The sequence below is a fragment of the Tubulanus polymorphus genome, chromosome 2 (genome assembly GCF_964204645.1).
Source record: "Tubulanus polymorphus chromosome 2, tnTubPoly1.2, whole genome shotgun sequence".
NCBI lineage: Eukaryota > Metazoa > Nemertea > Palaeonemertea > Tubulaniformes > Tubulanidae > Tubulanus > Tubulanus polymorphus.
Genome location: NC_134026.1, coordinates 8651900 through 8679101, shown reverse-complemented (window position 1 = coordinate 8679101; position 27202 = coordinate 8651900). Strand labels below are relative to the sequence as shown.

Genomic DNA, 27202 nt, shown 5'->3' with positions numbered 1-27202 from the left:
TTAATCGTCTTTCTGTTATTTTTTATCACTAATACTGTATAAACCTGCTCTACTGTCCTTTTGTGACTCGAGAGTTATGTTAATGAAGTTAACGTTAAAATCTAAGGTTAGATATTTGATAGTATGCAGTATACCTCGCCTTACTTGGAAATGGCCAACATGAGACTTTCGACTAAAAAATGAAATAATTTCTCCAGACTTCCCAACGTATCTTCCTATCCTTAACTCGGACCGATTTTGTCGAGTTAGGCGAGGTTGAGGCTAAACAAAAATGATACCGTGTTTCTCCGCAGCGGCCAGGTCATTTTTGTAAAATATAATAAAATTTGTAATCAGCTTATTTCTAGGTCTGTTGTGGTAAGTGGTAAGATTGATCATGATTTTTAAAAGTTATTGTACAGGGTAGGTAGGCGGCCGACCGGGTCAACTTTTAAGCACAGCAGAGCGGAGAAACAAGGTATGAATTATTTTCTAGCCTAACTGTATATGTATTACGGAGTCCCTCTTATGAAAAGACGTTCGAAACTGAAGCATCACCAAACATAGATCACGCCACACAGGACCGACGCGCAAATACTCGAACAAAATAACTAAAACGATTTTTTAGTCGATAACATGCGAGAAATATATTTTATTATTATGAATGCAAATTAACCATATCCAAAACATATATATATATATATAATAGATCATTCTATTTCACATGTACAGTATACAGTGGTATATCGATCGGAAAATAGAGAAGACAATGATTTGTATGTATAGTATAAAATCCAGCGTGCATACCCAGTTTTACCAACGGTGGAAGACTCGTCGTAAGAAACATCATATAAAACACATATTGCATCAATTATATATAGATATATATAATGATACGGATTGGTGCCCCGGAGGTAGTGAGAATAGTGAAAAAATAGCCGCTTATTTTCGCGGGAACGAAATAATCGTATCGTTCGACGGAAATTAATTTTTTCTTTCGAACGAAAAGTTTTTCGCAGGAACGCAATCTTTTTCTTTCGAACGAAATCTTTTTCATTGAACGGAGAGATTTTCGTGGGAACGAAATAATCGTTTCGTTCGCACGAAATGCTTCTCGCGGGAACGATATCTTTTCTTTCGAACGAAAAGGTTTTTCGTGGGAACGAAATAATCGTTCGAACAAAAAAAAGGTAGTTCGTTCCCGTGAACAAGATTTCGTACGCGAATGAAAAGATCATTTCGTTCCCGCGAAAAACTTTTCAGTTGCGCGCATAGATTATTTCGTTCGAACGCATCGAACAAAATAAAGAAATATTTTTCACCATGTCACCTCCGGGGCTCCGTATTATGACGATAATGCAGTATTTCAATAAAACAGCGACACGCGGTCAAGTGTCCGTTACAAACGCCGCCGTTGCGACCGAGCAAACATGAACAGTACGTATGTATTTTCATCGAATTTCAGTTACATTTGGCATATTAGTTCTTAACATATGTTGACGTCAAATAAGCACAGGTGGCGCTATATAGTTCGTCACACTGACCGTGATGTTGTAGTCAAATATTATACAATATATGTAGATAAAAATCACCGATTCTATAAAACGTACATCGGAAAAATAATTGGTTTTTTTTCATGTGAAATTCTGCAGTTTTAAATGCAATGGAACCTTGTTATATAACAAACTGGGATACATCATCTATAAGAAACGCAAAACTTCATAAAGACTGCATGGTCTTCGTGAAGTTTTGGTTAACGGTGTAACAAACCTATTTAAGATAGTTCGTCCCTAATAGGAAAATTCGATTAATTTCATAATGGATAGAACAATGAATGACTTTTTGGTTCCCTGAAGTTCGTCGTGGTTGTTGGAGGTTCCATAACAATTTATCAGATGTAACGACCCAAATGAGAATTCAGTAAGCTTTGCTTGCCTCCGATCTCGCGGGTGCAATAAATTCCGATGCAGCCGGAACAGGGATGGGTAATTATCGCGAAGAAGATCAGGATCGTGACCCACAGTTGTGAGTTAATATTTGAATCTAGAGTTAACTCATTGAAAATGAATTGATTTTAACTCAAGAGTTAACTCTTAACTCACAACTGTGGAACCGAGCCCCGGGGTGGATCCAGGGGGACTTGTACAAGTCCATCGAAATCTTTGAGTGCCTTTTTTCATTACACAAACAAAGATAACAAAGATAAATGGTGCATTTCATAGTAGAGCCCCTAATATTAATTTTGTGGACATCAAAGTGTTCTTTTGGCTCGTGACCAGTGAGTTCTTCAAAACTGGCCCCTCAGTGCGGGAGTACACCTTTTTGGACATCGCAGTGCCCTTTTGCGATGTGGCACTTTAAAATTGGGCTCTGGGTCCACCCCTGCTGAGTGGGAAAATCTGTAAAATATCTGGGGCACTCGATAATCAGAGGCAGTCGACTCTGGGTAACGGAACTGACGGTTCGATAAATTTCAAACAAGACATAATTTACATATCTTTGACCATTGATCGGTCTATGAAAATCGCGGTGCAACCACTGCATTGCCTGTCGATTAGGCGTTTAACTGTTATACGGTCAGCATAATTTGGCACTCACTTCAATGGGGTTAATTCTAATCGCTGTTCATGGAAGAACTTATTCACGTGAGCAAACATCAACCCTTCGCCGAAAAATCCATAGAAAATATTTCATACAGTATTGTATCGTATAATTAGTAATGAGTTAGTAAGATATTTTAATACAAGAGTAAAACTATGTATATAGGATATTAATGAAGCAAGGGAATCTACGTTTTATGAACGAACTCTCTTCAACAAAAAATGAAATCAAAATTTTAAACTTTTAAAAAAGGAGGTCAAACAACTATTTTCCAAAAATATCAACAGATTATGCCTAGATACAGAATGTAGACTCCTCCCTATTCGGTTGACAGCAAACCACTTCATCAAAGATTTTCTACATTGCGAAATTCTTGCCGCAATTTCGTGATTTCTAACTTCTTAAGGCGCAGTCTAACTCTATTTAGAACAGATTCTATCGATGTAAATTCACAAATTTTTAACAGTTTTGATCAAATAACATTATAAATGTAACAACGTTTTCATTTTCTGCTATCAGTATTTCACACAAAATGAACGTTGATTCATTTTACCCGGTAGTTTTGAACGACATGATGCAAATCGATAGCATTAATTCCGGTTATGAACGCATCACCCACTAGTCAAAACGCGCAATCCATCTGTCGGTAAATTGCTAGCTTCGATTCTAGGTGGCCCTCATATAAACAATATCCGGTGACATATAATTATGTATTACGCATGGCGGCTTTCATGCTCTGAAAATAGAAAATGAAATGTTATATTCCTTCTAATATCACCAAATTCAAATAGACTTAACCCTTTCAGTGCTGACTAATCAATACCCTATAGTGCTGGAGATAATTTGAAAATTTTGAAAAATTCCACCCTAGTGTGTCGAATAACGGGAATACCACTATAGTGTGGTGCAGTGTATTGTTAGTTACTAATATTTCACTATGTTTGACAGGTGCTTCCATCATTGAATAGAGATAAAAACTAATTACATCAATACACCGCAGCGCAATGTACAAGCAAAATCCATCACCAATTCATACACTGCACTGTGGTGTAGACGCACTGAAAGTGTTAATGAATTACACTTTTGTAGCCTGTAATTTCAGTGACACAATTTCTAACATGTGAAACCAATGCCTTTTAGTTATCATGCCGAAAGTGGAGATAATTTGAAAATTCCACCCCAGGTTGTTGAATAACAGGCATACCAAGTCTATACCGTGGTGCGGTGTATTGTTAGTTACCAATGTTTCACGATGTTTGACAGTTGTTGCTATCTTTCAGTAGCGATAAAACTTATTACTAATAATATCAATACACCATGTTGCGGTGTACTAAAAAGTCTGTTACCAATTCATACACCACACTGCGGTGTAGATGCACTAAAAGGGTTAATCAGTTTTCATTGAAAACTTTTTAACACATGAAACACACCAGTACAATGAACTTACCTTATGAATATCCACGCTCGTTAGATTCTTTATCAGTTTCGGCATTTTCTCAATAACCTCCATGACCTCGCCGGTCAGTTTGGCAGCGCCGACATCACTATTTCCAGATGAAACCATCGTAATCTTGTTGCATGCTGACAACGGCGCCGCAACTTCAGCTGCCATCTATAACAAAATATGAAACATTCACGTAGGATTGAAAGTGGTGGAGCGGACAGCGTGGGTAAGTAGTAAGAGCGTTAGAATCTCGGCTTTGAGTTTCAATCCAGCAGTACACCTTAGTGTCCCGAGGCTAGACATTTCATTCTCATTGCCTCTCTCATCCAGGGAGCAATGGGTATGTTGAGCACCTAATAAAGACACGTAAGCAGCAAGTAGCAGCTTTGCTGTTTCATCTCCCAACAGAAAGATGGCTAGTTGCACGGATCAGGCCCAGGTCAAATTTGGTCTATACTAAATAAAGACAGTTGTGATCACACTTAAACCACTTGCTTGATACTAAATAATACCGCTAATAAAATCACTTACGGAACAAGTTCTGATTCACACGCGATAATTTGAGCCCTGCTAAAATTTGGTTTGGACCTGGTCCGCCGTTTATGGTCGGGCCAAATTTTTCCCGGACCAAACAGGCAAGGGCCCATTTGGTGCCGATGTGAACAGTTGTTGCTGATGCATTTGGCAATGTGTGCATTTGAACTGTATCAAATATAGTACATGTACTCATGCACTATCAATATAAAATATGTCAATCATAATTAATATTATTATCATTATGAGTGAGGGATATCATTTATGAATACACGTTCATGTAAAAGGAAACAAATTTAAATAAAAAATAAAACAAAAATGAACAAATTTATCAATAATATTTGGCTCATATGAGTAGGACCCGGAAGAATGAAGTTAGTTAGGGCTAAATATAATGTAAAATTCATTCTTAGAAATGTTGAATCAATGCTGCAAAAATGGTTCAGTACCTTCGGTAACATCTCGAGGATCATGTCAACCATCGCTGCATCCTGGTAGTCCTTCCAGGCATCTGCTTTCTTCGCCATTTGTTCCGCTTCCGCGCGAGCCTTAGCTTCAATCGCGTATGCCTCGGCTTCGCCCTTCATCTGCAAGCACGATTTAAGGACTTAGGTAACTTAGTCGGGTCAAGGTAAGATCGTTTTTACTAAATCAAATACTTTTCGAACCGACGAAATATCCATTAACCCATTAGCACACAGGAATTTCACCATGTAGTGTCATTTACTACTCAGAAAGTTCAAGGGAAAAAAATTTATTAGGATACAGAATCAGCTCATTTTCAGTTAATTTTCATGTATTCCAGTTCGTGTTATTTTGTTTTAAACGCACTATGCTTTCAAACGATATAAGATTAGATGAGGTGGGTCACCAAAGTCGCGACCTTTTTTGCCCCCGGAAAATCATCCAGACATACTTGGATACAAGTGAGCGCTTTGATCTGTCATGTTTATAATCCAAATAATCGAGAATTTCAAATAGGCTAGGAAGATATTGATTTGTGTACGGAATTTTGACATCTTGGGTGTCTAGTTTATCCCAAGCTATTGGGTTCGAATCCCACTATAATTGATTTGGGTGGCTTGAGGAGTAATAGCCAGGACGGATGCGGCAGCTTGAGGGCTAATAGGTTAAAAACAATACAATACTTTGGAATTCAAAACTGAAACGCACTTGAATAGCTTGTGAATCTGCTTCTGCTTCCAAGACAACTTTCAATCTGAAAAAATTTGATAAAATTGTGTAACTACTATTTACTGATTTCCTTTCAATAAGCATAAATGTTATTTTGTGCTCAACCATACAAAGTGTCCCTTCCTCCCCCCCCCAAAAAAAATCGCTTCACTCCTTAGGCGCTCAGAAGTTGCTACACACTGTTAACCATTAACCTTGGAATCTCCCCCATGTCTAATCCAGATCCGCCCGTCGAGATCTTCCATAAAACTTGGAAGAAACATATAAGTGCCATTTATAAGTAAAGCCTCAGGGGCTCAGGTGACTTAAGCCCAAAAATGGTACTAAAATCTTTAGACTGGTCTTAAGTTGTTAGATAAGCTACAGAACTAAGTTGGTCTTAGACTGGTCATAAATTTAAGCCATGACTATGCAACTGGCTCGAGGAGTCTACTACATATATAATTACAACGGTAAGACTTTCCGTTAGCCTTGAACGCTGCACCGATTAAGAAAGAAAGCCTATTGAATTTCGAATAGCTAATCTTAGGGCAAGAACACGAAGTATATTCATTTCGCCAGCCATTTCGTGATCTAAAACATACTTTTGAGCTTCGGCTAATTTCTCCATCTTGAATTTCTCGGCCTCGGCCGGTTTGTTGATGGTCGCGTCCAATTCTCGTTCGCGTCGCATAATCTCCTGTTCCTGAAGGGCGATTTGTTGTCCTCGTTCGACGACCTTGATTTGCATCGCTTCCTCTTTGATTCGCTGCTTTGTTTTCGCTGCCTGAAATCGCAGATTGATTACGATTCGTTAGAGATGATGAGAGATTGATCTCAACGATCGATTATCAAGATTATTGGATAGCGAATAATTACAGGGTCCCTACAGATCAGTCGTTCCTGGATATGAGGAGTTTTCAAGAAAATTTCAAATTTCAAGAAAACGTCTGCATCATTCATATCCCAATTACAGGAGACTCCTTCTAAACCGGTACTGTTAATCTCGGTAAACCGATAGTTCGGTGGTTTTGTAAGAAAATTTTAACACTATACACTATCTAAACTATGCGATAAAACTGCCTAATTGGATGAAAAAATCCTGGTCCCAACTGTACCGATATAGGGGTAGTCTACTACTAACTAGACAAAACTTCCAATTGCCTATTTCTCAAAATTGAAGAAGTTTTGGACACTTTTGTTAGAAGTTTCAAGTAACTTCAAAAGCATTCTCCATTTTGAAGGAGTTCGTAAGGAATCAAAGTCAAAGAGGCGTAGGGACACTGGAATTAAGTGAACACGTGCCTGTAATGAGTAAGACAATTCCGCCTGGGCTTTTTTCGTTTCCACGTCCATGTCGTACGCTGCTTTTTTCAGTTCGAAGTCGCGCTGCGCTTCGGCGATCATCGTCTTGTTCGAATATTCAGCTGCCATCTGGGCTTCCTTAGCCAATGCTTCCTATCGTAAAAATACAAATTCGAGTTTCATTCCAGTATTCATCGATTCGAAACGTTATTCCGTTAGTAGCGAGAATTCTATCCCCGTGAAAAAGGTCAACATTTCATTCGTCGCTAGATTACAGGGTGACCACTTATATTTGACCTGTTTTTACCCGATTATTCCCCGACGTGCACATCGTTCCTCGACTTGATCTGCTAAGTAAGAATCCAATTGATCAGCACAGTCAATACAGCATCGACCGAAAGACGTAAGATGTCGACAGAAACTATTAGATTATACGCGCATTATAGCAATTTCAACGTATTTCCCCGACTTATCCCTGATTGTTATTTGTTTTTATACCGAATACCGATGTTTTTAACCCTTTCAGTGCGTCTACACCACAGTGCGGTGTATAAATCAGTGATGGATTTTGCTAGTTAGTACACTGCATTGCGGCATTGCGGTGTATTGATTTAATTAGTAATTGATAATTATCTCTCTTGAAAGATGGAGCACCTGTCAGATATAGTGAAATATTAGTAACTAACGATATACCGCGCCAGGGTGTAGACGCACTATAGTGCTATTCCCCTTATTCAACACACTAGGGTGGAATTTTTCAGAATTTTCAAATTATCTTCAGCACTGAAAGGGTTAAAGAAAAGCAAATTCTCTGACTTTTCCCTGACTTCCAGGTAAGTGGAACGGTATCAACAAAAGTCTATTATTGTATTAGGGCATGACAGCGTGCGCCTGACTACCAGAAAAATCAAGAGCAGGGCTGCCAACCTCTAAAAAGTGCTATCAGTTACAAACTGAATATTTTTCAGTATTATTTCCTGGAAATATGAAAGAAAACATGCAAATCAATCAATAATCATAAGACCCTCATGAAATATCTTTCATATTTCTGTATGCATCTAAACAGATCAAATCAGTATTTCTCATTAGAAAATATTAGCAAATAAAATACTGAAAATCAGGAACAGTTGGCAGCTCTGCAAGAGACACGATAAGCCTAGTTATTCTAAGAGATTAGTTAAACGTACCTTTATCCCGGAGTCTCGTAATGCCTCTGCTTCTCCCATTCTCGCATCTTTTTGGACTTGGGCAGTTCTGGACATACCGAGAGCTTTGAGGTAACCCTAGAAGAAGATAACGCACTTCAATTCAGGGTCCATCCATACAGTTCCTCGTGAGGAACGATTTGAGTAGTTCCAATTATTGTAGTTGAAAAGAAAATGAACTACGAGGAAAACTGGTTCAGGAATTAGGAGAGAAGGCAATGGTACTGACTAAATGATGAAGACAGACTAGATGAATTTGGTAACGAAAACATTGGATTACAAAGTGAATGGGATACCGGCAACACCAGATGGGGCAACAAAACACTGAGCTACTCGTAGCAAAAATCAGTTCATTTTCAATGAAATTTGAACTAGATTTTTAGGCTTCCCAATCCGAAAACTACGGAAAGAGTCATTGGATAGATATAAGATACATATCTTATATTTTTCTTATTATATATTTATTCATATATTTCTTATGAAATAAATTAAGCAATGCCAGCATTTTTAGTGTCATTGGATAGCAAAACATGATTACTCAAAGACATTGCAATGTGAAAGAGTAGCTTTGAAAGAGGAGACTTTAAACATGCTGACAAAAGGAAGGCTCATCATCTTGTCGTAAGACTATTCTAATACCCACTCAAATACCATAGCTGCGTATTTTCAAATGGATGCTAACATTTTTTAGACCATTTTTTATTTTGAAACAGGGATGATCGTCCCTCATATTTTTTCATGCTATGGACCCAGTTACACAGTTGTGAGTTAAGATTTGGCTTAGGGTTAACTCATTGAAAATGAATAGATTTTAACTCAAAGAGTTAACTCTAACTCAGAACTGTGGAACTGGATCCTGGTGTCCCTTACAAGCTTTCCATACTTGCCAGGAATGATATACAGGGGAATTGATTTAGAAAATGGAAATTGAAGTGGATGGTCAGTTGGAATTAGAAAGATGTTTGTTTGAATCGAAGTACACAATTGGAAATTTCGGCTACAGTTTGTGTAAAAAATCTTCTATCCAGCCTGAACTGGCAAGCTGCTGATTGAGTCGATTATTGTAGGCAGCCTAAATTAACACATAAGGATTTGGAAATAACTACGAGAGGCTAAGATCATATATTACCCATGTCTATGTTTTTTTAGTCGTTTTCCACATGCAAATAGTCCGAAAGTTTTTTGTGAACATACATACACTTCACTTGTAGCATAATATAAAATGGAGCCTTTGTAGCTAGCCTACTGCAGTATCATTGCACTGGTTTATTGCAGAAGTTTCAAACGAGTTTATGGCATTTTGCTCAAATTAAAGGAGTTTCAAGCAGCTTTAAAAGCATTTTGTGGTAAGCAGGAGTTTTAAGGAACCAAGGAGTCGTAGGAACCCTTTAGAACGAGTTTTAAGGAACCAAGGAGTCGCAGGGACCCTGGTTTAGAGGTTTTAAGGAACCAAGGAGTCGTAGGGACCCTTAAGAACGAGTTTTAAGGAACCAAGGAGTCGTAGGGACCCTTAAGAACGAGTTTTAAGGAACCAAGGAGTCGTAGGAACCCTGGTTCAGAGGTTTTAAGGAACCGAGGAGTCGTAGGGACCCTTTAGAACGAGTTTTAAGGAACCAAGGAGTCGTAGGAACCCTGGTTCAGAGGTTTTAAGGAACCAAGGAGTTGTAGGGACCCTGGTTCAGAGGTTTTAAGGAACCGAGGAGTCGTAGGTACCCTGATGTCCGGTTTAGGGTATACTCACGCCAGAATCACTGATGTCTCTCAACGTGTAACTAACGACACTGATTCCCATATTGATCAAATCCGATGACGCCACTTCGAAAACTGCTTGAGAAAATTTCTTACGGTCTTGATAGATTTCCTGAAAGAGACAATTTCATATAATTATCGCTGTTAATAATCTTGGAAACAAAAAGTATATTTGTATTTTCATTTTTTGAAATCAATTGATATAATTTTTCTTTGTTGTTTTCTAATTTCTATAAATAGAATTCCAGTTTGCGAACTGACCTCAACAGTCATATGAGCCATGATCGCTCGCTGATGACCTTCAAGCGTTTCCTTCGCAATTTGACGTATTTCCTTTTCGGATTTTCCGAGAAATTGTTGACAGGCGGCGTGTAACATTTCGGAATTCGTCGATGAGATTTTCACTTGCGCAACGCCCATCACATTAACCGGTACACCTAGTTGTGTGTAGACGTGAGTCGACTCAATTGATAATGTCATGGTGTTCAGAGATATCCTGCAAATTACCAGAATCACATCGTCAAGGTAGTAAAACCAGGTAAAAAATTTAAGTTTCCATAGACCAGTGACTGTCTAAATCATTTGGGAAAAGATTTGTAGAGGAGAAATATTCACCGGGTGTTGAAGTAGTAGGCCTACTTTATAGATAACTTACTAGACGCACAAGCTTGACTCACCTGAAGCTACTATACGCTAATGTCTATTTCAACTTCAGGTCAACTGCCAGTCCTTTCTGGTCCCAATAAGAATTCTATCAGGTATGTACCACCAAAACTGACTGAGCTAGGCCACCTGATGTGCTCTCAAGTGAAGTTGAAATAGACATTAGTAGCGAAAGCTCCAATAAAATAGTTAACCTATAAAGTACTACTTATCTCGTCGTTATCATGTCTAGCTTAATTCAATTGAGGGAAAAAATCAACTTTTATGAGGAAAAACTATGTAAGAAATAATGTTTCTCATTTTGAAAACAGTTTTGAGACCGATTTCTCGTTCAAATATAAGTGCGCCGACGATACGCCGCTGATTTGGTCGATATTTATAGTGTTGTACCTTTGAAGCCTTTGTATACAAGGCCACAGAAACGCTCGACCGCCTGGAATTATAGAGGGGCGTCGATAGCAACAGCCTGAAACAAGAAAATAATCATGGTACTTAAGATTCGCTCAATTTCGGTCAGCGTCAACTTTTAATGAAACTACCATTTGATTAGGACGACAGTTCTTGAAAAATATTCTGGACCCACTACCACGGTTTTGTGTTAAGATTTGAATTCCGAGTGAACTGGAACCGAAGGCTAGCGAGAATGTTTTCAAACACCTGTGATTGTACAAGCAGTCATATTATAAACTACAAATGATTTGTTTGTTTTAAATTTTCGATTGGATCGGTGTCGGTGAAAAAACAGGTCAGTAACTACGCACGTCATATTCTGATAAATAAAATTGTAATTTGCATTGGATTGATCAGAAAAAATGAGTAGGCTAGGCCTAAAAATGTAGCTCCTGCTTTCGGTTCTGTGGTGACTCTTGAAGACGGACCCAACCAGATTAAATACCTGATATAACCATGGCCTCGTTGGGCCCACATGTTTTGAAGCCCATCGTTTTCTATAATTGTCGTATTTTGTATCTATTTCGGGTGGAACGAATTCTTCTTGTTTACAACTTCCGGGTTTATAAACAGAGGTGATGGTTCGTTCATAATCACTTGAGATTCGATTCAATTGAATTCAATTATATACTTTATTGAGCAACTGAAACATAAGGTGTATTGTTTTTATCACACAAACAAACGGGTTATTTCAAAACCATGTCCACCTGCATTGATCGGATATCTCGTGAGGGCAAAATAATTAGTTAATATGCCGTGAATATTTCTAAGTATGAATTCACTTTAGGAATCTATTGTATGGCTTATCATCAATTTAGTGATGGTCGTAAATGCGAAACGTAATCAAATAAAATGTAATGGAAATGATTTTATAAAGTTTTTGACTGCGCTAGCTAATATAAATATTTTGTAATAAATATTTGTAGCGATAGTTACAATTGATTTCGCATTTTTGCTTTAGATATAGGTTCCGTGTCTCGAACCTGCCAGGATCACGCGAATGGGATGCGACGACTCAATTTAAGTAAAATAGTTTTTTTTTGGTTTTTTTTGTTCATTGTGCATTTTTAATGAATTTCATTATCTTTTATAGTAGCCTATTATGTTCTCTACGCTGTCAGTACGTTGAATAACAATTACTTTTACAAACTAATTTGCATGTTCCATTTTTCTGTGCGCCTGGAAAAATGTTTGTCTGTTATACATAACGCGTGCATTTATTTCGAATAAATATCGAACCGGTAAAATATCACCATAAAAGGCCTAAAAATTCATCATAAGAAAAACCTGAAAGTAGTATAGTAGTATAGGGGGGGGGGGTGGAGATTGATTGAAGTCGAGTGAACAGCCTGTGATCTCCATCGTTCTCATTCATCACCACAGATGGCTCATATCCCGCGATGACCCAAGACCCGACATAGGGATGTGAACAGGGGCCAGGTTTCACGTGGGTTAATTTCTAACTCGAATAAGCTGATAATTCGAATAAAGGCACTTCGAATGTTCATGCCATGCCATGTTTAGAATTAACCCTAAACCAAACGTATTAGTAGATTTAGCTTTTAAGGATTCCCGAGGTCAGCCATTTCAGCGACTGAAGAAATTCCTAATTTTAGTGGTGATAGATTTGCAAGGTCAATTTCAAAATTCGATTTGAATGACATTTTTGCACAAATTTTGAGCATAGAGATTAACGGGAAACCCAAAAGAAAATTTTGCACAATCTACACCAATTCCTTTTCAACCAGCAAATATTCTCTCAGACGCAAAATGAAATGCATTCTCACCTCCTGCTATTCAAACTCCCATCTCTGCGAAAATCGTAGTTGTTATGTTCGTAATTCGATCGCTTAATATTCGTCAGCTCCGATTCTTTTTCTTTGTCTTGTCTACTCTTTTCTCATTTTTTCTCCTCTTTTCTTTCATGGGTTCTTACTGTAGCGGCCTTTGGCATTTGCTTGGCTCTCATTAGAAAGCCTTCTATTTTCTGTTTTGCTTGTAAATATTTTAAAACCCAAGAAATAAATTGAAAAATTGCGGGAAAATTGCAATAACTAAGGGCGATCTGGCCTTGACGAGTGGTTGCCTCGTTGTTTTACAAGTCTTCGTTCTTGCTATGTAGCCAACATTGGTTTTAGGGGATTTCCCAGCTTCTCGAGTTAATATCTTTTTACACTTCATGCTGTTTGATGTTCCAAAATTTGTCTAGGCGAGACTTGAAACTATTTACGGATGGAGCATCTACAGGTCTCAGGCGCGGATTCAGGCGGTAGCACCGTAGGCACGAGCTACCGACGCAAACATTTCGGCCCGTAGTATAGTAGATACATCTTGGTTCATTCTGAGCACTTTCCTGCTTAAAATATGGAATAAAATACGCCCACAATTTCACCAATTTCTAAACAAAAATCTTGGGGAGAAAATTCCAAGGTCACTTGGTCGAAAAAAGGGGATCGCGCGAACCCGGCGCACTCCCTGGATATGCCATTGATGAGAAAGGGCACTTAAAGTCGCCTTTGTGAATTCCAAAGAAATTAAAAGGGCACATATTTTCTAAACGAGGAAGATAGTTTCAACAAAAAGGCACTTCTTTGCATCAGGTTTTCATTATTGCTCGGAAATTTGCACCAAACGCAGTACATCTTCAAATTGTTTCCCTTATTAGTCGTGGGTTACATCTCAATAGTGGTCCCTGGATCCGCCCCTCGTTGCGCGAGCTGGACTCAGATATTTACTACTCTGTTCCTGAAAACGTTTTATCTGACATTTTGTGGCCTTGGCTTTTTCGATTTGACCTCAACTAATGTTCCAGGGTGTGATTCATTCTGTTGTTGGGGATTAACAGTTGTTGAAATATCTGTATCCTGTATCTGTGTCTCCACATTCACATTTGACATTAACAGCTGTCATTTCTCTTAAATTTCTTAATTTGCAATTCATCTGATTGCATTTTTCAATTACATTCGTTGTCATCCGTACAAAATGTTATGAAAGATGATTCGTTTGCATGAGTTGATTTTGCAGAGTATTTTTTTCGAATGCCTATTCAAATTTCTAATCCGATTTATTGTTTTTTTATTGCGAGTTCCTTCATTTAGAAATTTACCAACTTTCCTTATAATTGCATATTTGCATATTTGCAAGCGTGCTAACCAGTAGAATTAGTCCACTTGGCAAGTGGTTTACAGCTTGTCCTACGTATGCGTAACACTGCTCTCCCCTCTTAATTTCGACTGTCCTCAGCTGATTTATATTTTTGTAAATTATTCATATCATGAGCAAATCATTATCATTATCAAACATATCGTCGCCCATGCATGACTACGAGCTGTATTGCTCGTAGCGCAGGATAATGTATTACCGAGATTAGGGCTTCCGACTTCTCAATAATGATATACTTGTTTTTAATAAGTGTTCGAGTGTACGTTTGTTTCTTGATTTATATTCTGCAGTTCGATTCATTAGGGCCTCTTTTCAGTCGGCTGTTAGGTTAGGAGGTTAGGGTTTTATTTGTGAGGTTGGGGATTATTTTATGTGGTAGGGGTAGAGTGGTGGGAGCTGTGGTTTGTTTGCCAGGACCAAGGTTGTTTTCTGTTTCTCCCCATCCACCATAACACCGTGGAGCTGAGAACACTGACCAGTGTGCATATCATACCATCCACTTGGCCCAGCTCGTCCTATATGCGTAACTGTGGTTACAATTTTCTTTTCCTATCCGATTATGACCGAAAGTAGTTACCGATTATTCGCTAAAATGTTCCATTTAACCGGAAATTCAACAGAAGTCTAATGCCGTTTGTTACAATCGCTGTGATAAGCCCGATTTTGGTCAGCTGGTAACGACTCCAAAGAGTCGCCAGGTCAAGGGGTTCGGGAATGGCTTTAGCTTAGTGAGTTTGAATCCTTTGACGGGTGAAGATGTAGGCCTACAAGCGAAAAGACTAGACATCCTCGCCAAGCCATCGACATACACGTCCTCGATTGTCTCGGGGGGTGTACCGACAAATTTTATGTAGTAATCCAGCCATCTATCTTTGTCGGATAAATTATATAAGTAAAACTTGAAACTTGAAATTGATGGTTATTTGACTGAATTTCTACAGCGGATTTTCATAAAGAAATATTCACGGATTTCTCGTCCCAGCAAAAGATATATATAGAAATTTACCACATAGTTACACATAAAGAGCTGATTGAAAATGTCATATAGAAATTCTCTCTTTTCTGGTGAGATTGGTAACAATGAAGTAACAGTGGTCGGAAGTGTGAATATTGCGAATGCGAGTGAAACTGTTACAAGCATTATTGTTGTACGTTTTGATTTTGTAGTTTTCTGATCAGACGAAACCATTTTTGAACCTCTGAATAACTGAAATATTATTACAGAATTTGACAAAATGATCAAAGTTAACGGTATAACGTAAACGTAGACAACAATTACGATGAAATATATTATTTGGTAAACTAATTGAAAATAACAACCAAACAAAAAGTCGAAGTGCATCAACAAAGCCGCTGCAAGATATAGAAACAGTACATTCACTGTAGTAATTATCAATATAGTGAATCTAGCGAATCTCGGTGTACATATCAAACGAGATGTGAACGGGAAGAGCACAACTGCCGCACGTTCTAAAGACATAGCTACTATAAACCATGAACTATTACAGCCGGCCAGCGTCACTACAAAATAATATATTTGACAACTGATCAGTGAATTCATCAACAATACAGGACCTGTTCTTAAATGCAAGAGAAAAAACTGTAAAACAGGCATCAAAGTTATACTAATGCAGTATATAGAATCACTGAGAGATAAAACTATGAGATAATTAGCGTAAGATAACCTGCGAAATTTGCGACTTGTCATTATCAAGAACGTAGCTGAATTTCCGAAGACTCCCAACAGGAACACGACTGATAGAATTACCAGTGTCACAGTGCGATACATTCCAGACTTGTTTACCACAGACATGAGAACCATGTTACTGCTGTAAGCTCGACCAATTTGCATCTCAGAAGAATTCATGATTCTTGGGGATCAGATGAGAGTGTACTGACTGTCTGAGAGTGTACTGACCGTCTGAGAGTACTGACTGTCTGAGCATACTGACTGTCTGAGAGTGTACTGGGGTGTCTTCTCGCGTAACAGTATTGGAAAAATCAATTCAACTTCGATCCAGAGATATCCAAAGTCTTTGTTACAGGTACAATTCATTTTTTTAAGATCTATTGTGAGTACGAATCAAAGATATTTTCATAATTCTGACACAAATAGGTTAGACTTTAATGTATAGAAAATGAATTTAGTTAGATTAAATATCAATATTTGTTGTACGTACAAGATTTGATCGAAAATCTCCACAGACCAAAAATAATTCGAAGCATAGAATATACATTGTATTATACCCATTGTATTATACTATATACACAGATAGTGAATCGAATTTTTTCAGGAGATCTCCCTAAATCTGACTTATCTTTAAGCTAAGCTCAGGTCGACTTACGACCCAAACAGCAGTAGTAAACATGACCGTTGATTGCCGAATCATTTGTCTCACCTATATACGAGCAATCGTCTCAACAGTTGAGATAATTGCTCGTAGGTCCGTCCGTCTCACGATCTAGTGAACTCAGGTCGACGACAACGACTAGATCATCACCGAGTCTAAAGGTGACGCATAACTCGTCGCTGATTAGCTACGACGATCAGATCGGGTCCTAGAAATAGGATGTAAATAGTGTTGTACATTAATGACCCGCGATAATTGCTTTGGGAAGTGAAAATGGCTCGATAAAAAATTGAAACAGAAAGGTAAAATGACGTAGATTTCGTTAAAGCATATAGAAGAATATATGCTTAAATATACATACATTAAATATATATTTTTACGGCTTTTAGGACGTGCTGGGGACAAAATTGACGGATTGTATTATATTTGTACTGATACATTCCACTACATAATGCTGATATCGTTTGTCGGTATATGAATTGTATAGACCCGAATTAGCAATCTCTCCACATTTCGCTAATGGCGGAAGTGCTTCTTGCTTCATTAATTACTGAAGAAAATTTTGATGAACTTCGATTTTATGATCCAGTTTTTGCCCACGGGAATCATTTACAAGATAAGCAAGAGAGCAACTTTATTAGATTCTATATCGGTTTCTTCTTTTCAGTGCAAGGTGTGTGCTGTACGCATAAGAAGTTCAAGGCTGAATTTTGCCCGGAGGCAGGCGAAGGGGATGGCTCCGAGTTGATACGTCATATATATATATACGTATTCTCAGTACGTCGGGCTGCGGACAGACGGAAGAAATCAGTTTGGCTTTGGTTTTCCACGCTATTAGACGTGCTTGTACGTTGTGGTTGTTTACGGCTTGGCTTTGTTACCATGAAAGTCTTTGAGGGACTTTCTGTGTGCAGTCTGGAGGCTGTTTCCCGGGAGTTGCCTGCTAGGTGTGGTCGTCCACTGAGTGTGGTCAAATAGAGAAGCCCACTGTGTGTGAGTCCGTCCACAGTGTGTGGTCAAAGATTGGATGGTCATATTACACTATGCGTTGAATCGAAATATTCATAAAGACTAGTCTTTATGAATTTTGGTTGAATCTATTGCAATGAGGAATCCTCGGATCTACTGACATCCAAACTTGCAAAAACGTATTGCTCTTCTGTTGAGTTATAAATGGATGCGGGGCCTCTTTTCATGCAGAAAATCGAGTATATGCGTTTCCGAACTTTATGGTCGAGCAGTCCGAACATTACCGGATGCAGTATGGTGGATATCTTAGCGAGAATCGGCGGTAGAGCCGAGAGCCATGAAAATGAAGATGGCGAGTGGTAAAACATGGTGACAAGAGCGAAGATCGTGTAGGGCAACCACGATGCACAGAACAACGCCATTGAGGCTATAGACATTCGGGCTAAATCAGTGGCGAGCGCCATCTTACGGCGTTTCCAGCGCCCTTTAGAACGAAGCCCTTTCTTGAAGTCGGTTTCGCGAATTCGATCTTGATACTCGACGACCGCGCTGTATACTTTATGGAACGTAAATAACGTAGCTGTAAGTGGAATGATGAATCCCGCGACGACAGCGGATATTATAAACGAGACGCACGATTTCTCCTTGTTCAGAAAATCATATGAACAGGAAACGGGTGTAACCTCACTCGCGTAACCGCAAATGCCTACTAGCGGGGGCATAGCCCAGATAAACCCCGCTGACCAAACAGCAAATACAACAGCCATCTGCCTGGAGACGGATAGTTTTCCTTTCATAGGTTTATATGAAGTTTTGATAGCGAAGCAGCGATCCAGCGCGATCCCCATCGTCGAATATATCGAAATGAATCCCAACATTGTCATCGAAAAGCCATCGACCGAGCAACCTAATAAAAGAAAGTACATAGAAATATATACAGATTCACAACGAGAGAAATCCTACGCAGGGGCGGATCCAGACCGTATTAGCCGTATTGCCCAATACGGTCTAGAATTTTTAAGTGCCCTTCGAAATTTCACCGGCAATATTTTTGACGGCATTATTTCAGCAACCGCTAATTCCGTGTCCGTAATCCGGGCATAATTATAAAATTAATCGGTATATACTGCTGCCGAGAAAGTGAGGAGAGATAATCATATTTGTAAAGCATTTAATCATGTTAAATTAAAAAGGGCACTTTCCTTTTGCAAGGGGCACTCATGCTTTAGATGAGGGCACCTTGTCCTTGCATTTTCAGGGAGGGCTAAAGGGGCACTCGTACTTTAGAAGAGGGCACTATACGCGGAAAATGTTGAAGAAAAGGGCACTTTTTTACCTAATTTTTAAAATTTTAGGGGCACTTTTGGTTTGGAAGATGGCACACGACATAAGGATAAATATGAAGACGAGGCAATTTTTGCCGATTGTTAACAATGAAGGGGCACTTAGCCGTATTCTGTATAATTGTTAAGGGGCACTTTTAAAGATTATAGGGGCACTAGGCGAAGTTGGGGACAACCATTCTTTCATGGGTTCGCCAGCTTCATTTTTTATCCGCATCTGTTGAAATCTTGTCTCGAATTCGTTTATTCTGGATTGCTCTGCTAGCCTCTAGAAGCCCTCTAAAAGCCTTTAAATGGTACCATATTTTCAAAATGACCCCAGACCCCCATCTAAGGACTTCGCGCCTTCGGCGCTCGCATTGACCTGGATACTGGGTGTGTCCTAAGATCAGAAAGGTGCCCTTAAATTTCCTTCCAATACTGTCTACCCATCCCCCTGGATCCGCCCCTGCTACGATAAATTCAGCCAGAAATGAAAAGTTCTATATTGAAATGATATATATATATATATATATATATATATATATATATATATATATATATATATATATATATATATATATATATATATATATATATATATGATCGTTTTAAAAAAACTGACTTACTTGTCAACACTTAATTGTTAGTTCTCACGATAGGTTCCGAACTCACTTAATTCAAGGACAATTTGCAAAAAAAAGCTGAAGCAAAGCTTTTGAGGACAAGGTGCTTAGAAGGAATTCCATCCATTTCCACTCCAATATCAGCTTTTGTTGTTTTATCTAATTTTCAAAATTTTTCAAAATTCCATCAAAACTGGATGGGCCTGGACAAGCGAGGATTCCACGAGAAACGGGTTCGCTAGAAGAGTTTATACTTAACTCGGTTTCTTCTACATTTGAATTAAAATCGAATCAACCTGTTTTAATTATCGAGCCTTGAAAGAATGGCATCTTCATTGGGAAGGTGGGAAGTCAAGACCCCCGAAACCCTCCCTACATCCCTGAGCCACCATCGGGAATATCAAGGGAACTACAGTCAAAGCTCGTTATAGCGCCAGCCCCGGGACTGTCAAAATTTTCTAGATACACGTGTATCAAACTAGATTGGACTGGAAACATGACTGGAATTGGCCTAAGATTTACATCTATTCTCTCGACTCATACAGGCGCTTTTTGAATAAGACAGAATTTCTTAACTAAATTCAAACATGATCTGTGAGCGTTATGAAATATATTAAGCAGGGAAATACGCTAAATATGCCTTAGTTAAACAGCCGGAATTTTACTCGGGAAAATATCTGTCACTCAATATCCGGAGAGCGGTACCGATAAAAATCCCCCCCCCCCCCCCGAGCGGAGTAGACTTTAGTACAAGAAAACAAACTTGAACGTTTATTGATACCTTGAAAAATAACGCATTATCGTAAATGAATAATATAACATATAATTACATAATATCAGGGATCAATAAAGTTATGTGAATTTGAATATATCGATAATTGAATTGACCGGCAACCAGTCTAGCCCCGATTGATGACGTAGGGCACATCCTCTCAAATTATCAAAATTTACCAAGTATGAAATAAGAGTTATGAAATATCTAATTACAAGTTAAATGCAAGAATTCACAGGATGTAATATTGTTGTTTTGAAGGGAACGCCATTGATGATGTTATGTACATCGACTCCAGACAGAACCAACGCATAGTAGTTATGAATAGATTGAAGGCCAAATCTCATTAACTGTAACGGTGTGCCCTAGATAGGAAAATCTGCATCTTCAACGATGTGAATGAAATGTCCACCCAATTTGAGAATATCCACACGGAAGCCCAATTTAGAATATTCATTTCATCGCATTCATTAGCCACAATTATCGGCAGATCTACAGACAAGGCATTTGGGCCATGAATATCTAAATCTATTCCGTTTTCGCCATCTCCCAGTTGACTTGTTGATATTAGATATTCGTGGTTACTTTTTACACATAATCGTTTAGCATTCTTTTTCATTATCGCCTAAGGCTGAAAAATTGATACCTTGTTTCTCATTTCTGCTGAGCTAAAAAAAGTTGACCCGGCCGGCCGCATGTGTATTACTTTTTTAAAACAAGAAATGGCCATCCAGCTTACAATAACAGACCCGGCAGTTATAGAAAAGAACTGATTACAAATTCTATGGCAGTTTACAAGTGACCCGGCCGATTATGAGAATCAAGGTGTCATTTTTTAGCCTTGAAATTCATATCATCCACAATGCGTGTAAGATTTTATGATAAACGAAACATTGAATGGAATCGAATGAATACAACAGTCGTAAGCTCACCAAATTCCCCACTTATCCATTTTCCTTTAAAACAAGCTCCTGCAACCATAGGCGCTACGAACAAAGCTTGAGCCAGGTCACAACCGGCTAGGTTTACAGTCAGGTAATGTGTATAGCCAGAAAAACATCTGTGTCTGAAAAATTAAGAAATGAATCTTATTACTGGTGTAAAATGAACACGCAGTTGAAGACTAGAATATTAAAATATCAAAATAAGCAAAAGAAAAACGATGACGCAGCTATGTTAGTTGGTCTCTACGACCCTGCCAGTTGTATCCGTCACGATGCGCACAATCCGGCCCAAGTGTAAAAATCCGGTTAAGTAGTTCCAGGACTAAGAAAGAAAAACAATAACTAGTTGAATTGATATTGTGGGTGTTTCTTCATGATACCTTCGCCCTCTTTTGGCTTACACAAGAGGTGAAATGAAAACAAGGTTTCATTTTTTTGGGGCCTTAGATTAGATTCGTTTTGGTTCTTCAACCAATCAAACAAACTTAAGTCCAAAATCTTAACAAAAAATTCCTTGAAATGATACGGATTGTTAAATGTACGTAAATCTAGGGAAATATAATCTATAGAATAGTGGTAACGCCCTTTCGCGCGTTTTAAGCAAATGAAATTCACATGCGTCAACGCGAATGCTTTCCGGGCAATGAGATCAGAATGGTCATTCAAAAATCGTTGAGATTTTTTACGAACAAAACATTGAACCAAGAATTTCAGGTAAACTTTTCCGTGAGATTAGATCCTGGGCCGGTTCCATGTCGAAAAGTGGTCTTATATCTTAAGGCTGGTCTTAAGTTGTTAGATTGCCCATAGAGCTAAGATGGTCTTAAACTGGCCTTAAATCTCAGCCTTATTGACTATTGAACCGGGCCCAGACGACTACAGTGAGCGTCTCGACTGATTATGCTATGGTATTAGGATTATAATACGGCCTAACAGGGACTCCTGATATTGCGAAATCAGACGTACGTACAAATCTCTTAGAGCCGCATAAACAAATCAGCTAACTAATCGATAGTGGCAATTTGATTACAGATCGTCACGTCTGCCAGAAGCGCTTAACATCCGACAAATCATGTCCTTCATCCAGTTAATTTCACTGCTTAGTAGTTGAAAATTGACAAACTAACTAATTTTAATCTAACTTCAAACTTTTTAACGAAAACTTTTCAATTGCGATTCTATTCCACTCTATTCTAATAATAGTGGAACTGGACGCAAACAGTCTGGAACTGGGTGAACCATCTAGTTACGCAAATAACGGTAAAGTTTGGCTCTAGAATTAACGTTCCATCAGAAAACTGTTGAACCCTATACCGCCCATAAAGGCAAAGAATGCTAAAATCATATCTGACTTTTGTATGAATTTGTGATCGGTATTAATTACGTACTTCGGCAACTATGTGTAGGTTATTGCACGGTGGAAATCGAGGCGCGTTAGCGCCGAGATTTCCAACGTGCAATAGCCTATTTATCTCACACCCTTTGAAAAGCGTTTTGACCCATGCATTTTCATTGATATCGCTACACTTTACAGCCTTTACGAATCGATTGCACCGCATTTGACAATAGCACAGCGTTTGAGCGATGTCGCGATTTGGATGTGTCTCTGAGAAGGACATATCTGCGAAAATAAATACTGGTGTGCCCAGAAACACCCAGCGGACAACAAACTGGGCAAAAAAGATATGGACTGACTGGAGCAATGAAAGAAACAATGCGAGGCAGATGGGACAGCCAATAATACCAGGAATCCAGCAACTAAAATACATAACTGCTGGAAAATTTTATGAGCTGCTCTGCTATTTTGTACTAGAGATACGGAAACAGGATGGAGATAAATATCCCCCAAAAACGTTGTATTCGATTGTGGCTGGCATCCAACGTTACGTAAGATTTGAATGTGGAAGAGCCGAGTTCAATTTCATTGACAGTAGTAACAATTACTTCTTTCGATTTCGCCAAGTTCTTGACGCTGAGATGAAGAGTTTAACGGCCGCGATAACTCTTAATAAACGCCAAGCAGAACCTATCACCCAAGAACAAGAACGTGTTCTGTAGGAAAAAGGATTATTGGGGATCAGCAGTTCATTGGCCCTTAGTAGAACTGTGTATTCTTATGCTTGCAAAGTCTTCGGCTTAAGATCACGAGATGAGCACTTAAACCTGGACGTAGAGCAGTTTAGTTTCGGTGAAGACGACGGCGGCAGATTTATCAGATTCCAGGGCAAGAACTCAAAAAATACAAGTGGCGGATTATCTCAACGACACATTGAAATGAAAAATATCAAACAGTATGACATCAGCGACAATTTATACAGCGTGTACAAGATTCTCTATTTCTACTTGTCAAAAATACCACCTTTCGGAAGGTTTTATAGAAGGCCATTGGAATCGCTGTTTGAAGGAGATATCCGTTTCTCACTACAGCCGTTGGCGTTAATAAGTTCGCAAGTTATATACCAAATATGGTGCAAGAAGCTGGTTTTGCTGGTCACTTCACCGGTCATAGTGGCAAGGTTACTACTGCAACCCAGTTGTTTCGAGAAGGAATCGACGAGCAGTTAATTATGCAACGAACAGGACACCGGTCAACTGCTGTTAGAGCATATAAGAAAACAAGCAATGAACAACACGCAGAAATCAGCCACTTATTAGACACACCTGCTGACATCAATGAAATACAGACACCGCAGAGAGCATTACTACCTATCCCAGATTACAACAATTTTTGCCTGTCAGCAGATGAATTTGCTGAAAACGATTTCATATTGTATGGCCCCGCAGATCCGCAAGAAAAACTAACAAAGTTTTTCGACGACAACGGAATAGACGACAGTTCCCTCGTGAAATCAGTACAACAGGCTGAAAAACTACTAAATAAGTCTTCATCTCAGTTCGGCCTGTTCGACGAGCGTTACTGTGAAATATCGGATGCAGATTTGCTGAAGTTCTGCGATGGAAATATCCCGAATTTCGATATCCTAACAGATTTTATGGATGATATTTAAAAGAAATTTTTCTGAGAAGAGTTTTCTGAGAAATTATAAATTTAGTGCTGAGAATGCCTTAAACTATTTATTTGTATTAAAAAATTATTTTGTTTTCAGAGAGAAATATATTTTTTCACTCATTAAGTTTTTCATTCAACAAACGCGTATTTCGTTATTATGTTTATATCTCTTGACTGCTGTAAAGTGTGCAAATCGGTTGATGTTATTGCACGGCTCTGACTTGTTTTGTGAATGGACGTTGTGACGATATCTATTGCGAAGTGACCTGTTTCCTCACAATAGAACTCCCGACTGTGAGATAATACACTGTTACTGCGCGGAAAATAGACAACAACGATAACAAGCCCGGAGTCAGTTATTCGAAAGTTAGAGGTTTAGAGTAAAACGTCAGATAATGTCAGGCTTGTTCGATTGTCTCCACATGGCGGTAACTATAACAAGCTGCGCGGTGATTGAAGCAGAAGTTTTCTTGAACAAAATTTTGGACAACTGACCACAGAATCTAATCTTCCATTTCCGCAAATCGATACATCTGACGTACATTGCTTGCATATTGAAAAATATATTACACGGGTTTCAGAAAAATTTTCAATACGCTTACCTGACTAAAATGAATAGAATCAGCGCGTTGCCCAGAACGGCTGCCACGGCGCATACTGACAATATTGCGCCGATAACGAACAGTATTGGCATCGGTAAGGCGGCCGCATCACCCGGAGGAAGGGTTGAGTTGGGATTCAAATTCATTCGAGTCGTTGATTCCGTCATCGTAACATTCGCCGAGTGATCATTCATATCCATGTATCCTGGTACGTATGATATTTATATATGCGTGTTTCTTCACCGCGAGTTACGCGCGTGCCGGATTACTCTAACTGACAAATGCGTCTGATCATGTTCGTAACGATCTTAACTGCTTCTGAAGATGGAATCAAATACTGGTTATTAAGAAGCTGTCGGTACCTAGATCAACTGGTGACTTATTGACCGTTGAAACCCGCCAACACAATGTGTTCTCCTCCTCCTCCTCATTCTCCTTTCCTTCTCCTTCTCCTTCTTCTCCTTCTTCTTCTCCTTCTATGACATCACCAACGCCGCTGCGTGACGATGAAATCCATTTGTGGTAAAACAAAATCAGTTGCTGATTTCACAGTATCGTAAATACATTCGTACTACGGGGCGTCAATTTCTTTGCCATTTCTAATTGATTTAAACTGTACCGCGCCATTCAACTCGATCCACAATTTAGCAAAGCCTTCAGACGTAAAAATACGAAGGGTATGATTTTCTGGAGAAGGACCCTCCTTCCCTCTCGATCCTGCATTGAGTCTCTGCATTGGCTACAAATATATTTCCATTTTTCTGTTAGTAAGATACAAATATGAATAAACTACAAATAGTTCCTTTTTACTGCTCATGCTGTCATTGAATAAGAATCGCGGGGCTAGTTGCTCAAAATCTGGTAAGGCCCATAGAAACACGGAAACAAACATGTTTGATCTCGGAAACGTTGTTCTCCTTTCTCGTAAACGTACACGCCGCGGGAAACATGAAAAAAGGAGACAGAACATGTTTCTTAGCGTTTCTGAGATCAAACATTTTTTTTCCGTGTTTCTATGCGTTGTGTACATTAAGCTAATTAAAGGCTGATCCGGGGCCACATTAAAAAAAATAAGATCCAAGCTCCACCAATTTTTGAAACATTTGTCACATTTCGTTACCCCCATCAACAATATATTTGTCTCTTCATACCGCATGACGATTGTTAGCTGGTTTCTCGCCTCTGCCAGACCGTTCATAATTCTATGAAATGACGTTGAATCGATGACGATATAACTGCGGTACACCCACCATAACGATTTATCTCGTCATCGGCAGCGAACGTGTTAAAATGATAAATTATCATCTAGATACAAATTACGGCATATTCGGTAAAGGATAGAATTGACCGGCAACCAGTCTTAGCGCCGATATATTGATGATGTAGTAGTGCACATCGTCTCAAAAGTGATTATCAAAATTTATCAAAAATGAGATAAGGGTCGTGAAATGTATCTAATAACAAAATAAGCGCCAAAATTCATGATTGAAAAGGTCAATATTGATGACGTAGTGCACATCGACTCATGCAGAACCCATACTATATATCGATGTATATGAACATTATTCTAACAGTAATACAATAGTTTTATTTGGTTTAGCAATTATGAAAAGTACGGTACAATTCAGAACTTCTGAATTATCCGATTACCAATTTCACTTATAATGAAGTATCCACCTTTTTAGATTATTTCTGCACATGTTTAAGTATATAATAAATCACATGAAATAGATCTTTAATAGAACACATACTGGTATTACTATTGATACAAAATACTGAATCTTTTCTTATACTGGATCTTTTCTTATGTCTCACATACTGTACATGTTATAAATATCGTGTTTTTTCCAGCTGAATGAGCGTTGTACTCTTCGGTACGAAGTAAAGAAATTAAATTGAATTAAATTTATATGAGATATGATGTGCCCTAAAATTTGTAGTACGTCGATGAATTATGATGCTAATAATGACGTCGACAAGCGCATAATTTTCACCCGGTCAGTTCATGTATTCCCTTTTCATGAGTTGGTAATCAGTGAAAGTACCCATGAAAGCACTGATCTCGCAACACTGATGATCACCAACGCAAACTACCGAGAAGCACGCGCAATGCAACGTGCGATATATTTGTTAGTGACGTACTGTTCTAGAAGTAACAAAAAGCACATTCGCGTTGTCGGGAAACGTGGCTAACTCGGAACGGTTTAAATCTCTTTGATGGATGGCTATATAACCATAATCCACTAAGACATTGAGTCCTGGTAAGTCTTCGGTTGGATAAAAACCATGGACTCAAAATACAACAAGTCCATGATAAAACCTGTGTATGTAAAAAAAAAAT

At 38.6% G+C, this 27202-nt stretch overlaps 2 protein-coding genes across 3 annotated transcripts; both read right to left on the bottom strand.

Moving 5' to 3' along the window:
* Window positions 1–612: 612 nt before the first annotated feature.
* Window positions 613–11686, bottom strand: LOC141899397 (flotillin-1-like). 2 transcript variants are annotated; one of them, XM_074785662.1, is made up of 11 exons: window positions 11549–11686; window positions 11044–11119; window positions 10252–10486; window positions 9983–10102; window positions 8224–8319; window positions 7033–7189; window positions 6337–6514; window positions 5732–5777; window positions 5008–5145; window positions 4028–4192; window positions 613–3316 (listed from the first exon to the last, which is right to left on the bottom strand). In XM_074785662.1, exons 1-11 carry the CDS (start codon window positions 11592–11594, stop codon window positions 3287–3289), a joined length of 1287 nt encoding a protein of 428 aa, XP_074641763.1. In that variant the 5' UTR covers window positions 11595–11686; the 3' UTR covers window positions 613–3286. The 2 variants fall into 2 exon arrangements, with proteins under 2 accessions (XP_074641763.1, XP_074641764.1); XM_074785663.1 differs by having other exon boundaries at window positions 6337–6518; window positions 7037–7189.
* A 6027-nt stretch (window positions 11687–17713) lies between these two features.
* Window positions 17714–25061, bottom strand: LOC141898388 (visual pigment-like receptor peropsin). Its single transcript, XM_074784248.1, has 2 exons — window positions 24862–25061; window positions 17714–18356 (listed from the first exon to the last, which is right to left on the bottom strand). Exons 1-2 carry the CDS (start codon window positions 25059–25061, stop codon window positions 17714–17716), a joined length of 843 nt encoding a protein of 280 aa, XP_074640349.1.
* Window positions 25062–27202: the final 2141 nt, after the last annotated feature.